This window comes from Macaca mulatta, chromosome 1 (assembly GCF_049350105.2).
Source record: "Macaca mulatta isolate MMU2019108-1 chromosome 1, T2T-MMU8v2.0, whole genome shotgun sequence".
Taxonomy (NCBI): domain Eukaryota; kingdom Metazoa; phylum Chordata; class Mammalia; order Primates; family Cercopithecidae; genus Macaca; species Macaca mulatta.
In genome coordinates this window covers 132,619,155-132,634,883 of record NC_133406.1, presented here as the reverse complement: position 1 = coordinate 132,634,883, position 15,729 = coordinate 132,619,155, and the positions used below count along the sequence as shown (strand labels likewise).

At 38.1% G+C, this 15,729-nt stretch overlaps 1 protein-coding gene across 5 annotated transcripts in view; it reads right to left on the bottom strand.

Annotated features, from left to right (window-relative positions):
- The window catches only part of VAV3 (vav guanine nucleotide exchange factor 3), a 397,306-nt gene that overhangs the window by 193,116 nt on the left and 188,461 nt on the right, over positions 1–15,729 (bottom strand). For all 5 annotated transcript variants that reach the window (XM_077952262.1, XM_077952264.1, XM_077952266.1 and 2 more), the window contains exons 4-9: positions 14,238–14,303; positions 9,650–9,758; positions 7,526–7,618; positions 5,224–5,292; positions 3,239–3,342; positions 1,836–1,935 (exon numbers count right to left, since the gene is read on the bottom strand). In XM_077952262.1, the coding sequence (XP_077808388.1) occupies positions 1,836–1,935; positions 3,239–3,342; positions 5,224–5,292; positions 7,526–7,618; positions 9,650–9,758; positions 14,238–14,303 (541 nt within the window). The remainder of the gene's footprint in view (positions 1–1,835; positions 1,936–3,238; positions 3,343–5,223; positions 5,293–7,525; positions 7,619–9,649; positions 9,759–14,237; positions 14,304–15,729) is intronic.

Here is a 15,729-nt window from a genome sequence, read left to right as displayed (position 1 = left end):
CAGGGGCAACTCACCCTGTGCCTTTCAGACTCAGCCTGATGTCCTTTCTTTCCCTAAGATGAGCACTGACTGCAAAAACTACATATTTAGAGTCCCAGAGTACGGTCATTGGGCAAAACTTTGACAACAACTCTGAAAGAAGGAAGAACAACATTCAAACAAGACTGAGAATATAATGGAGATGTGATTGACAACTTGCTGACTCCTATCTGGAAGCACAATTTTATATTTTTATTTTAAGAAAAACTGCTTTAATGTTGCCCTATTAGGAAGTATGTGTATGAGTTGTAAAATGTAATTTTATCATCATATTTTTAGTCACTGGTTCACAGCTCTACACTTAGTAGGCTCTATTCTCCAAAGAGGAGCAGGAAGTCTTTGCACCAACAATGTTACAAGGATGATATTTAGTGGTGACTCAAACTACCTCCAGTCTTAAAGTCAACATAACGAAGGAATATTAAGATATAAAGCAAAAAGATCATGTATCTAGTACAGTTATTTGGTAGCCTGTTAACGTGAAAACTGTCTAAGCAATAGTTTCCCTTTGTGGGAGTTGTGGGCTATGAAATCATGCCAGAGAGGCAAAACAATGAAGGGCTTCTGATTTGAAAATCACCTGCCCCGTCCCCCCTGACCTCAGTGCTACACTGAACAAAGAATAGGAAAAGGGACATTAAAGAGGCAAATAAGCCACACACTGTTATTTAAGAGCTCACTATATATCTCTACCTGAAATTTAATGAAATTCAAGTACATGGATAATACAACAACTAAATTCAAATACATGGATAATACAGTAACTGATATAACAAACATTCTTCAAAAGTTCTTTGAAAGCATGAACTCCTCGAACTCCTCTTCAGAAAAAAAAACAAAACAAAACAAAACAAAAAAACATGACTTAACATAGGTTTCTAGACTTATATTCTATTGTGATCATGCACTCTTGATTATACTGGCCTACGTGCCATTTCTCAAACTTCCCCAACTATTCTGGTCAAGACATACCAATTGTTCGGGAATGCTCTCCATAGAATCTCATCTGTCAAAGCTCATCCCATTCTTTGGTGACCTATCTCAAATGCTGCCTCTTCAGATGAATCCTCTACAGTCTTCCACACTGAAGTGGGTAGATTCAGTCTCACAGAGCCCTATTGTACAGGGCTTATCACATGTTATTTAATCCTATCATATTTGTGTTTGTCTTCTCTTCCTTCTTGTGAGCAATATCCATGCCCTTTTAATACATCTGACTTTAAATGTCATATTTTTAGTGAACACCTTTTTAATTTTGTTGTTTTTGATACAGGGTCTTGCTTTGCCACCCAGGCTGGAGTGCAATGGTGCAATCATAGCTCACTGCAGCTTCAAACTCTTGGGCTCAAGTGATCCTCCTGCCTCAACTTCTCAGGTAGCTAGGACTACAGGCATGAGCCACCCCGCCCAGCTAACTAGTAAACATTTTAAATCTACATATACGTTATCTAACCTGTCTTACTCGTCCTGTACTTCCTACCGTCTATGCAAGTTACAATCTCTCTGAACTTCTGCTTTCTCATAAGATGAGAAAATTAATTGTACCTATCTCACAGAGTCAGAAGGACCTAATGAGATAATGCACGTAAAACATAGGACCATAAATGTTAGATTTTTACGACTGTTACTATTACTACCATATTACTATTTTATAGAGCGATTTAAATATTTTATAAAATTGACATGAAAATGTATTTAAAACAATGGGAAATGTACTGCTGCACTGATCATAAAGAGAAATACATTGCTTTTAGGTTTATTTTGCTTTATGTCATAAACAAAAAATAAATAGGCACCTCTAATTTCAGTTTGACATCTTCTTTTGTCTTAGAAATGTAGTCTAAACTAGAGATGGCCGACTCTACTCCACTGCAGTACTGCCCGTAAATAACTAATCTGAAAGGGAAAAAGAGAAGAAATCTGTAAGACAAAAAACAAGAAGGAACTGGAGGGGGAAACAAGCAGAATTTTCATCTCTTTAAAACCATAGTTAGGGATAACCAAAATAGCAGTAAAAATTATTTTTAATACATATCACATACATAGTCCTAGAATGAGGGTCACTCATTTTTATAGTAATGGAATTTTTAGTTCCAACTTTGAATGAGATTAATTCTATGTACATTTTTATAGCAGGTAGAATTTACAAACTGGCTTGATGACTGTTAATGTTATTTGAGTAGACATAAATGAATTCCAAAAACAAAATTAAAAATTTCTGTTAAAGCTCTTACTAGAAATAAACTTCATCTCTAAACACTCAGAAAGTTTTATTTTCCATTACAATTTTATGCCAATCAGTACATACAACTCCTTCATTATTAAACCTCCTACTCCTTGCTACTTTTTAATTAAGGAACATAAATCATCTGAAGAGAGGAAAATGAGAGACCAGAACTGTGCTGGACAGAAGGTAACTCATATCACATGGAATCTGACCCACTTCAGGGAACGTATCTCTGTAGTAATACAAATATTTTGCAAAGAGGTCAGTTGGTTTATTGTTTCTCTTAACTCTCCACTGGAAAAAAAAAAACACTACTAATAAGATATGAATATTTATCGAAGACTTGATGCAAAGCAATTCATTAGCCACTTCTTAGTACTAGGAAGTACGTTGCTTGATTTGAAAAGAGAGATAATTATATTTTAAGCAAAATTTCTTGATACTCCAATTCATATAGGTTGTCAGGAGATTTTTTTTTAACTTAGAAAGGGAAACCGACTCTGTGAATCTAATATTCTGAAATAGAGTGTCATAAAATACTAGAGTTGGAAGAAAAGTGGAAGAAGCATTAGGTACCAGCTAATCTATCTCCAGTGTTTACAGATGGGGACATAGAGGCTCAGAGAGTTAAAATGACTTACTGAAGATTACATTGCTCAGTAATGACAAAGTCTATAAAAGAACCTTAGTCTTTTGATTTACAATGCAAAAAAATAAGCACCATACTAGGTCCTTTCTTCCCCCCTTTCTTCTTTTTTCTTTTTAAATTACATATATAGAACTCAAACTACTACTCCCCTCAAACTAAACTCTCTTTGAGAGTTACTACTCAAAGTAACTCTCCCATGTTCTAATTACTGTTCAGGTAGTAGTGTAATCAACAGTAGTAATAGCTATTTGTTAGCTATTTTAATACTAATCCTCACTATAATTACAAACTAAGATCCACAAAACTTAAACTTCAAAAGTTACCTTTCCTTGTAGTTAATAAAAACTTGGTACAAGTTATGGTCATTTTTATTTACAATGGAATCATGAATCTCTTGCATTAGGTTCCGATGCAGTTTTACAAGTTCCTAAAAAAACAAAACAATGTGAAAGGAAAGTAGGAAACACAACCAAAAAATACAGCCCAAACCCAGAATCCCTTTTGTCGCTAAATTTGCCACTCGGGATATGCTGAATGCTTTCAATATATAAAACTGCTTCCACCAATAAAGAGGGAAAAGGAGAGTGGAGAGAGAAAGGGGGAGTAAGGGGAGGAAGCAGAGGGAGAGGACAGGGTAGAAGAGGAGGAGGGAGAGCAGGGGATGGAAGGGAGAAAAAAGAAGGAAGATAAGAGGAAAGCAGAGGAGAGGGAGGAGAAGAGAGAGAGACAGGCCATGTAGATGGGAAACAGCAATTTCATATCTCACTTGAAATGTCAGTGTCCTGTGAAAAAAGACATTATCTCACTAGTTATTAAAGGATAATTTATTCCTTGTGTAAAAATATGTATAGCTTATTTTTGTTTTATAATCACTGTAAATTTTTAAATAAAACTGTCCAAGTGCCTAATGTTTTATTGACAGTAAAAAATAATGACTCATGTCCTTGTGACACAGAAATGTAGATTTGTACTTTGGTCAATTAGTGGTGTCCTGGTGCTAAGCTAACAATAATCAGACTAAATTACTTGAAACCAGACAACTAATGGCATAAATAAGGAGCAAATAAATTGTATTCGACAGTTTACTGGAGCAACTCAAAATGTCAGAATTTCACATTTTTCCCGATAAGCAACTAATTTTCAGTCAGGCAGTAAATACATGTCATAGCCAGGATATGAGGCAACTTGAACTAGGTGCCAATTCTCCCATTATCTCATCCTGTGTACCTTGGAGCACGCATTGACTCCACAGCATGCTCTTTCCTTAGTGGGGTAGAAAGTAAACATGAGGATGTGGGCTCTAAGTTATAAAGACCATACTGAAGTGGTTCAAGATCCTTATCTTCCCCAAATGTGCAGTTTATTTAGTGCTAAACCTTCATCAGATATTGTACATGTTATAAATAAACAAGAATGTCTTTCATTCGGCCAAAATCGGGATAAGGATGACATGCCATTGCTTACCAACTGCTACTGAGCAACACAGAACACAACAGAATCAAAATATAAAGAACTGCTCAGGTAACACAAGCAGGTCTGTGCGTAAAAGCTTAAATACATGTATCAGTGTATGTGGACGCACGTGCATGGGGGTGGGGGTGTATAAACCAAAGCAAGTCCTAGAGGTCTGAGAACTTGAATCTTGCCTAGCATTACCTCACTTGGCATGGCATTTAGCTTGCTTCTAGATTTCTGGGCAAATATCCTTTTAAGATTGTAAGGTTCTGGTAAGGTGCCCTGAAACTTACATAATGTAAACAAAAAAAATCTCCTCAAATTTTACAACTAAAATAGTCTGGTAAATCATAAGGAAGTAGTCTATTTCAGATATGGGAGTTACATTTGATACAACTGGAAGTAGAAAGCACCAAATAGTAGAGGCCAAAGATGTGGAGGAATGGAGGAAAGTAGGGGAAACTGATATGGTGAGGACATCATCTACAAGACAAGGTCTGAGGGGCTGGAAGAGCAACAGAGCTCCACAGGGAAGTGTGGGGATGGAAGGGGACCCCGGATTAGTTTAGACTACCTCCTCATGACAAACAGTTAAGAATAACACATGAAAGTTATTTTTCCATTTGTGTTCTTCACACGTGTTGACTGACTTTTGGTTGAAGACAGGATACATCAGTTATTTCAAGAAATAAGGATATAAAAACAGGAAAAACAAATAAATAAATAAGTAAATAAATAGGGCCAATATTCTTAAAGACTACAAGAGTGTTAAAAAAAGGGATCTGGAACCCCCCAAGGAAATGAGGATTTTATTGAAGTACACCACAGTTTTAGCTAGCATATTTTTACTTACAGGAATGTTCATGAATACCGAATCAAATTCTGCTGCTGTCAGAAATCTTTTTAGTGGTGCCATGAAATACTACCAGGAAAGAAGAAGAAAACAGTAATTAAGTATAGCTTGTCCTAATCTATATATAATAGTTTTTCGTCAACCACAAATATTTTTTGAAAGTCAATTGTTGATCAGCATTATAAACACCAAAATTGTAGAAACTATTTTCTCTAACTTAAAGACTTCACACTTGAATAGATATATAAAGACACGAATACAAGCTAATATTAATACATTTAAAGTATAAAACAAAATGGTTTAGACAACAAATGCTTCCAAAAGGAAGGAAGAAAAGAACACTATTGTCTGAGTTGGCAAACAATGGCAACATTTTGGAGATGTATATGAAGACTTACACAGTAATATCTCCCTAATGTTTTGTGGAGATTCTAGATCGCTGAGGTCAATAATCTATGTGTGCAATTTATGAATTATTCCTCGAGAATTTTAGTTTCTGGCCTACCGTATCTCTTTCATTCTCGGCATTCTCAGTATCTGTGCAGAGGATCCTTCCAGTACTGGTCTCTCAGTTCCTTGGCCACAAATAATCTTGTGCTCCACTCTAGCTCAAATCCTAAACCTTATAGCCATACTCACAGGCCTTGTCATTATCAACAACTTCATATGCTCCATAGCACTAATTTCAAGGAACTGGGTCAGCCAGTCCTGTAACCGTCCCACCTCCACTCTAGCTCAAATCCTAAACCTTATAGCCATACTCACAGGCCTTGTCATTATCAACAACTTCATATGCTCCATAGCACTAATTTCAAGGAACTGGGTCAGCCAGTCCTGTAACCGTCCTCATTTCCCTCCTAATCCAGTTTATACTCCATGAATCAATTCCCTCTAAATCCTCTTTCTCTTCTTCCATTGCGCTTTTCTAGAAAAACAAACACCCTGATCAAGTCTAGCTTGCCACATATTTTGTGACTGTATCTAAGAAGTTAAGCATGGACATTACTGATTGTCTAATTTTAAATATGACCACAAAACTCAACTGGGCCTGTAATGCTACATAGCGCTACTACAGTTCCCTAGTCAATTTACTCTTCTACTCTTCTAAACAATGCTGGCATACCTTCACTTCTTTCCCTAACCTCTAAATGTGAGAGTCTGGAGAGGTGGCCTCAAACCTCTTCCCTAACATGCATTCACTAGGGTGATCTCACTTAGTCCCAGGGCCTTAATGCCATTGTGTGATGATAATGGCCCGGTCTATACGTCAATTCAATCTTTCCCCTTAATGCCAGATTCATATACCTAACACCTTTCTCAACGAATTCCATTCAAAGTCTAATAGGTATCACAAATTTCATATGTTGCAACAGACTCCTGATTCCCAAGCCTGTTCTTCCTCATCTGTATAATCTTCACCATTCATGCAGTTGCTCATGCCAAAATCTACCAGTCATCCTTGACTCCTCTCTTTTTTTCACATCCTTTACTTAATTCATCATCCAATCCAGTTGGCTCTATGTTTAAAATTTACTCAGAATCTGACCACCCATACCACCATTTTTGTCATCTTGATTAACACAATTTTCTTCTAATTCTTCTCCTAGTTACCACTCTTGCCTCACAAGAGCCAGAATGAGAGGTTAAAGACTTAAATCACATCATGTGACTCCTGCTTACAACACTTTCCAATGTCCCTGCATGGCCTGGTGGCCCACCGGCTCTCCCACCTCATGCTCAGTCCCCTTGCCTTGTTCTGCTCCAGTCACACTGGACTGCTGTTGTCCTTGAAGCACGTGCTGAACACTTTCCAATCAGAGGGCCTCTCTCGCAGGAATTATCTTCATTGGCATATGTACACAGCTTACACCCTCAGTTCACTTAGCTGCCTGCTTAATCTTGTCACAGAGGGCTTCTGCACCCACTCTTTATAAAATGCCACCAGCCCTCCCCAACATCACTCTCTATCTTATACTCCCACCTTATTTTTCTTCAGAAAACTTATGACCATCTGGCATATTTATTTGCTTACATTCTAAACCCTCCCATGGAAAAAAGTGTCAAGAGAATCAGAATATTTTTGTATTTATTACTATATCCTTAGTCCCTGAAACAGTGCCATTCAGGTACTAAGACATCCATAAATAGTTGTAAAATGAGTAAATCTGCTTTGAGATCTTTAAATACAAAGTTCTCCTAAAAATTATAATACACATACACACATTCAGAAGAAACAGTGAGTCTAACACATTAGCTATATCAGGCAGTATTTGGGCATCAAAAATAATACCTGATGACTTACTTTTTCTATTGACTCCAAAGTTTCTGTATATTTTTCTTCTGTCTGCTTAATTTCTGCTAGACAACAACTTCGTATATCATTTTCTGGACATTTCTGCAGTTAGAATTATCAAAATAAAGTAATTTAATAAAATCATACATTAACCTATCAGGAAGGAGAGATCAAAAGCATTGCTGACTTTCTTAAACTTTCCTTTCTAATAAAACACATAATTGAAAGACATCTAACTGCATTTGTGAGGTAGCTTTGCTGTTTTTATAAAAATGTTGAACAATGTAAATGAAAAAGATTTAGATGATTAAAAAATAAGCTTCTGAATGTGGACACTCTCTTTAAGTTAAAACATCTTTTATTAAAATGTTCATAAAGTTGGAAACACCATAAATGGTGTATGATTGTTCCCTTAATGTACAGCACACTTAACAAATGCTATAGAAATAACTGCAAAAACAATAAAAAGGGTATTTGGTAAAGTAAGTAAAGACCTTCAAATATTTTTTCCAACATTAACATCTTACCACTTGACTTTTTAACTAAGTATTTAACATTGGAAGTCGTAGAGCACAACACTAAAATCAAAGATTCTGGAGTCTGATGGAATTGGGTTCAATACCAGTTTTGTTGTTAGCTTTTCTTTTCTTTTCTTTTTTTTTTTTTTTTTTTTGAGGCGGAGTCTTGCTGTGTTGCCCCGGTTGGAGTACAATGGCGCCATCTCTGTTCACTGCAAGCTCCACCTCCCGGGTTCGCTCCATTCTCCTGCCTCAGCCTCCTGAGTGGCTGGGACTACAGGTGCCCGCCATCACACCTGGCTAATTTTTTGTATTTTTTAGTAGAGACAAGGTTTCACCGTGTTAGCCAGGATGGTCTTGATCTTCTGACCTCGTGATCTGCCCACCTCGCCCTCCCAGAGTGGTGGGATTACAGGTGTGAGCCACCGCGCCCGGCCTGTTGTTAGCTTTTCTAACTGTGAATGAATCACTAAATTTCTCTGACTCCATTTTCTTATCTGGTAAACAGAGAGAATCACAGCGCCAACCCCAAGGAATGGTAAATGAGATAAACAGTGTAAATCGCTTAGCACTTTTCCAAGTGCGCAAGAAGAGTCCTGTCCATCTAAATTATTATCACTGTTCACCCCATCAACTGAGGACTGCCCTTGGGGGAGACAGTGAAGAATGCGCTGGCACTCAATGCAGTTAACAATTATAGGAGGCACACATGATATTCAGTCACCTAAAAATGTTCTGAAAATGCTGCCACAGATGAGCTGTCAGCCTATGAGATGGTTAAACCACACTTTCATTTTATTTCCCAAACATAGGCAGGTAACTTGTTTCCATTCCACAGAAGCTACTGGACAACCCACCAGCCTTTTATTAAAAGTAGGAACATAGACAGAGCTAAGCACATTCATCAAAGCACTGCAGAAACAAAAATTACCAAGCAGCTGGTAAAGAAAAGTCTTTAATATACAAGAAAAATTTATTAAGAACCTAAGCAACTGACTTTTTTTTGTTGTTGTTTCAAATTGTAAATGAGAAAATAATCCAAAGTAATCCTTTCTGAATGTTCTGGATATATTAATGCAGATAAGGTTTTGAGGGCTCATATTGGCTATGATGATATCTGAAACTAAATTTATAAATGAGTAGGAAAGCCAGGAGACTTATCATGAAACAAAAGAAAAATGGTACCTCGTATTAACACTTACCAAATGTGAAGAAATACTCTTTAATATATATTTTATCTTATATCAAATTTAAAGGGAAAAATTTACCTGTGTTGTAAGAAATTTACTTTTATAAGGGCATAATTTCATGATTCCCTAAAATTCTATTCTACTACCACCCTGCCATTATTTAGCTGGGTGGCACTTCATTTCTCTCTCAGACTTTGTTTCCTTACTAGCAAAATGAAAAGATTAGACCAAAGATTCCCTATGGTTGTTTTGAACCCTGAAAGGCCATGCATATGTCTGCAAATGCAGTAACAAGTCATAATTATATAGTTATAAGCAAGCAAAGGTTAAAAAAAATCCCAGCAGAGGTTACATCAATGATTATGTTAATTAGTCTTTCCTAATAAAATATTCAGAGTAACATTAAAAACAAGTAAAAGTCCTACGGGTTGATGTGCTTCCTCTGCCTTCATTAAGTCCTCATAGACTTCTCCACCTTCATCTTCCCCATAAACACAGTCATAGAGATCTTCCTCATCTTCCACAAGGGTTTCACTACAACAAAGGATATGATATAAGGTCATTTTCTATTATGCAGTAAATGCAAGAGCTACAAATAGCCTACTGGATTTTAGTAGAAAATCCAGAAAGGAAATAAAATGGAATTAGTGGGAAGAGTTCAAAAGGTTTACATTACAACTCTGTCCCTCTTAACAAGTAAAATGATAAGCAACTCGAGAATCTAACAATGAGGGCAGTGGCGGCTACCATTTATTGGGTAGTTACAATGTATAAGCACAAAAATAATTACTCACATATATTATCTTACATAATTCATCCAACATTAATTATCAGGTATGCATTATTATTTAATCCATTAAAGAGATGAGGAAGTTGAAAGACCAAAAGGCTATTTGACTTTAAAAATAACCCAGGTAGTCACCAGCAGATCCAATATGTAAAACCGAGTCTCTCTTAACTCTGAGTGTTTTACCCACTTTATCATACTGCCTCCCACTTTTCGTATTTCAAGACCTTAGTTTCATCAACTGTATTAAAGGGTATAATATGGAGAAGATAGGAGAGTTACATTGTATCTAATATGTCATAAGTGGTCTTATAAAAGCATGTTACTGCAGTGTTATAATCAGCATCTAATCCAGTGGTTTTCAAACCATGCTCTTTCAAGCCCATTCAGAGGAAACCCACCAGTGCCCCATCAACCAGACCCTTCCTCTATCTGTTTTATATCTCAGAGCCATAACTAAGGTAACAGACAGACATAGGATACTGGAGCAACCAGACTTGGTGAACACTGAGAATAAGGGGAGAGAGAAGGAACAAAGAGGAACGAACTTTCTACTTTGGGACACTAGGAAGATGGTCAGCCGTATTGGCAGTGACATAATTTCCATACTGAGGGGTTTAGGCAGGCAATCTGGCCAGAGAACACTAGGGCAGGTAAATCGGTTTGCACATTCTCTGTACCACATCAGAGGAGGAAGGTCTGGTGAGTTCATGAGGCAGCTAAGATATAAAATGATGAAAAAACAGCTTCTGCATTGGAGGGGATCCTGTTCTGAAGAAAAATAGATTGAAATTCATTTATCTGGCACTCCTAATCCCAGCACTCCTGCTTCTGATCCCTAATATCGCCAGCCCTGCAAAAAAAGTCAACCTTGCTGAAGCCCTACATTTGACTACTTCCTATGACAGTAAAGGAATGAATCATAAATTCACACAGACTTTTCTCTATTTTTGTTGTTGTTGTTGTTGTTGTTGTTGTTGTTGGGGGAGAGGCGTGACAGAGTCTCACTCTGTTGCCCAGGCTGGAGTACAGTGGCGCAGTCTCGGCTCACTGCAGGCTCTGCCTCCTGGGTCCCCGCGATTCTTCTGCCTCAGCCTCCTCGGTAGCTGGAATTACAGGCACACGCCATCATGCCCAGCTAATTTTTGTATTTTTAGCAGAGACGGGGTTTCACCATGTTGGCCAGGGTCTTGAACTCCTGACCTCAGGTGATCTGCCCACCTCAGTCTCCCAAAATCTTAGGATTACAGGCGTGAGCCACCGCACCTGGCCGACTTTTCTCTGTTTTAAGACCTGTAAGAATGACATGCATGTCTGAGTGCATGCGTGCATCCAAGTGCACAACTGCAAACACACACACAAGACTGGTCTAGAACTGTTTGGCTTTTGTTATTCAATCCTATACTAAAGCTGCTTTTCTTGTTAATAGCTTAGTCAACAATTTCTGATTTCTGAGCCAGGAAAGAAAAAAGCTGTGATATTTTTCAAATGGTCAATAAATAAGCAACAATCGACATTAGCTTTCCTGTCTTAGGGCCACCTACATACGGGCATGTCTGGCACCCTGACACTAAAAGGACACTGTACAGTGTGGTCATTACCTGCCCTCTCCACTCCACCATGTGGCTTTCTCTCCAACTTAGGAAACAATGATTGCCTCCACAGTAGGGACCAGACCAGTATTTATTCCAAGGGCTTCCACTTGGGTGATTTCAGTCCCAAAAGTTAGAGTTAAGTATATTTACCCATAGAAATTGTAACAAAGCTGAGAATAAAAATCAAGCTGTCATGGCAAACTCAAAACCAAGCATTTCTACGGATAATACATTTGCTCTTTTTTTTTTTTTTTTTTTTTTTTTTTTTGATAACCCTACTTTGCCTTTTATCCTAGAACTTTGGGAGGCCAAGGTAGGTAGATTGCTTGAGCCCAGGAGTTGGAGAACAGTCTGGACATATTAAATAAATAATTTTTTTAAATCCTGCAAATACATTTGGACCTTCAGCCACCAAGTAGAAATTTAAAGCAGACTGCCTCTCACAGAGCAAGAGCTGGCATCTCCGAGCAGCCAATTCAGGAAACCAATTGGCATCTCAGGAAGCCAATTCAGTTTTCTCCAAATTTAGCTAGGAACGCATCCTCAATGGATTTATCCTGACATCAATTCTGCCTAAATAACATCAGTGAAAAGAACAAGACAGGGAAGCTATAAAAATGTATAGGTGTAAGTCACCACTGGTATGGGTTAAAAAAGAATATTGGCTGGGTGTGGTGGTTCATGCCTGTAGTCCCAGCACATTAGGACACCAAGGCGGGTGGATCACCAGGTCAGGAGTTCGAGACCATCCTGGCTAACATGGTGAAACTCCATCTCGACTAAAAATTAAAAATTAGCTGGGCACAGTGGCAGGCACCTGTCATCCTGGCTACTTGGGAGGCTGAGGAGGGAGAATCACTTGAACCCGGGAGGCAGAAGTTGCAGTGAGCTGAGATCATGCCACCACACTCTAGCCTGGGTGCCAGAGCAAGACTCTGTTACCAAATATATATATATATGTATGTGTGTGTGTGTGTGTGTGTATATAGTATCACAGCACTAGAAATTAAATATTTTTCCTTAAACAATCTGAGTACATTATCAGTAATCTTAGTCACTTTATGAAGACTACAACCAATTCAGTAAAACAACTGGCACTATCTTGCTTACTATTGGTGAGTTCTTAGAGATTTTAAGAGATCAGAAACTATTCTTAATAGATATTTAAAATATAAGACTGAAAGGTCACTCTGAAGACCACCTACCCTGGAAGGAGCTGCTGGCCATCCATCCGTGTGGCTGCAGTAGGCACGCTCACCCCCTCTGCTCTTCTACTAAAAGCTCTGAGAGGGGCAAGTCAGGGTGTACCTGGAAGTTGGGACTGTGACTAACAAACTCCGCTCTAGAATAAGAGGTGTCTGAGTTCAAATCCAAAGATTATAATTTACTAGCAATATTACCTTCAGCAAGTAACTAGACTTTTCAAAATTCAGTTTTCTCACTTTCAAACTGTGAAGATATAATAACAACCTAGTAATATTGTGGTATTACATAAGATAGTGCATATAACCTGGTTAGCATACAAATGGAAACTCAGTAAGCTCTTATTATTATTGCCAGGTAATCCCTGGCAAACAGTAGATGCTAAATGCAGTTTTGACTTGTTAATTTAGAAAACAAATACTTATTGAGTACCTACTATATGCCAGACACTGTGAAGTTCTAGGAATATAGCCATGAACAAAGCAAAGTCCCACACCTCACAAAAGTTTACCTTCTAATGAGAAGACACAATAAATGAAGCAAACCAAGACTGTCTCAGGCATTCGCAAATGCTGTAAAAACACAGCAATGTGAGTTGGTGGTGGCAATTTTAGACAGGGTAGTCAGAGAAGGCCTCTCTGCAGAAAGAAATCTGAGCAAAGACTTGAATGCTGAGGGGTCAGTCAAATAGGCAGAAAGAATAGCAGGTGTAAAGGTCACAAAGCTAAGACAAGCCCAGTGTGTTGGGTGTATGAGGAAGGATCAATGAATGAATGGATGAAGTTCCATAGCATTTGAATCTGTTTTGGGGAATAATCTATTTCTTATTATGATTCCTTGCAAACATGCCTGATCTATGTCATCAGTTCCTTGAGGAGTAAGGATCACGCTTATATTTATTTGTAATCGGTACAAGTCACTCAATCAGCAGAAGATAATCAGCTGCAAGGACCTTTTGCCTCTCTTGACTATTAAATAATAAAGCCCAAAAGGATTCTCTGTTCAGAATAAACACCATCTACTAAAACATCCCGAATAGCTCCAACCCACACTTATCTCTCCCTTCCTTGAACTTATAAGGCATGTACTGTGTGTCCCACAACTCCAGCAGCAGATTCTGTTTCTTTTAAACTGTTCCCTAATTGTCCAACTCCAATTTTATCTACTACTTCTGTTATAACTTTGAGAAACTTTGAAATTTTACTTCATTAGAGTAAGTTTCTTTATTCTTCATGGGGACACAAAACAGGAACTAAAGACCAGTTGAAGTACATTTTCTTGTAAAGCTTTCCATCGCCAGTTTAAGGTTAATCAGGAATTAAGCCACTTTTCCTCCTTCAGATAGCTTACTTCAACATCCACAGTTAAAACCCACAATGGACACATAAATTGGCAGTGGCTAAATTTTCCTCAAAATGTTCAACATACTCTATTAAATCAGGAAGGCCTTTGTAGACGTCTTCATCGTTAATGCTTTCTTCTGTTGGGAAGGGCCTAGGAAGTGGGGGGAAAAAAACGTGAGTCAATGAGCAACAATCAGGCTAAATATGTAAGTTGTCTGATGCCAAAATGGTCAGATCAGTCACCATGTCTACCAATGCCTAGGGCTTTCCCTAAAGTGCCTGCTCAGTGGCTGTGTCTGGGGTTCCCCGAGGGAGGCTGTAACACCTGCCACCTGAAATCATCTGAAGCAATTACAGCGGGTCACCACAGTCACATGTGCAGGGGGTCATAATAACATGCTTATCTGATCTCCCACTTGCCACATACCTGCAGGGTCATCTCACCCACTGAAGCACCCCAAGTCAGACAACAAACAGCTGTGCATGTACCCTTGCCTTCAGCACCCTCTCTTTTCAGCTATGGGATCTGACAACAAATAATTTGGTAACAATCATCCTTCCATGGCTCCGTTCACTAGTGTAAATGAAAACTAGTGGAAGACAAAAACATTGTGCCCTTTACATATATGGTCATTGACCCTGACATTTCTGCTCAGACTTTAGGGTATTTAAGCTGTATTTTTTATTTTCATTTCTTAGACAAATGAGTCAACCAGACCTTGGGGAGAACAGAGTGTTTTCTTTGTTCCCTATTCAAGAAAATCACACTTTAATGTATCTCCTATTCCCACTGTGTGGCTTCCTTGTTTGCATCATGGTACTATGTCCTCTGTTCATAACACCGGTATACCGCCCTAATTTATGTCTAACAAATCACAGGAAGTATACTGTGCCAAAAATTCTACTCTTTTCAGGCAGCCAGCGTATCACATGTTTCATTAAAACAAGAGGATCCATCAAAATAATAAATAAGCTTTAAATAATTACTAGTTATATTAAAAAGCAGAGTTTCACATTGACTTATGGATTAATTTAATACTGAAGACATTTGAGGAGACTAGGTTTTTCAAATCAATCAGCGTGTGAGAAATGTAGTCTCAAAATCATTTTTTACAAATTAAGGCACATTCTACTATGCAAGTTCATCGTAGAAAATATAGAGAAAAATTAAAAAGGAGAAAAATCTTCTGACTTACATTTTTTCAGAGTTGAGAATACATAAAAATGTGATGCTTTTAAAAAATGTTTACATATAATAACATAAAATACATATTCACATGGAAGGTATGAATGTACTGAAGAGCAAATTAGAAGGAGTTGAACACTTATCCAGCTGACAGACCACACACATAGAAAGCTGCCAAATTCATGGCCCATTTCTGAGAAAGGTCCGGTACCAGCAGGGCATCTTCCCTGAGCTCACTGTGCTTTGTAGCCAGTGCAGAGAATCCCGCTAAGTCCTGCTTGGACCCTCTCCCTTAGAATGTGAATGTGAGCTGGACCCAGAAAAATGACTGTGATGGCTAGAGACAGAAATATGGAGCACTGCATAAAGAAGGTAAAAAACAAATCCATTC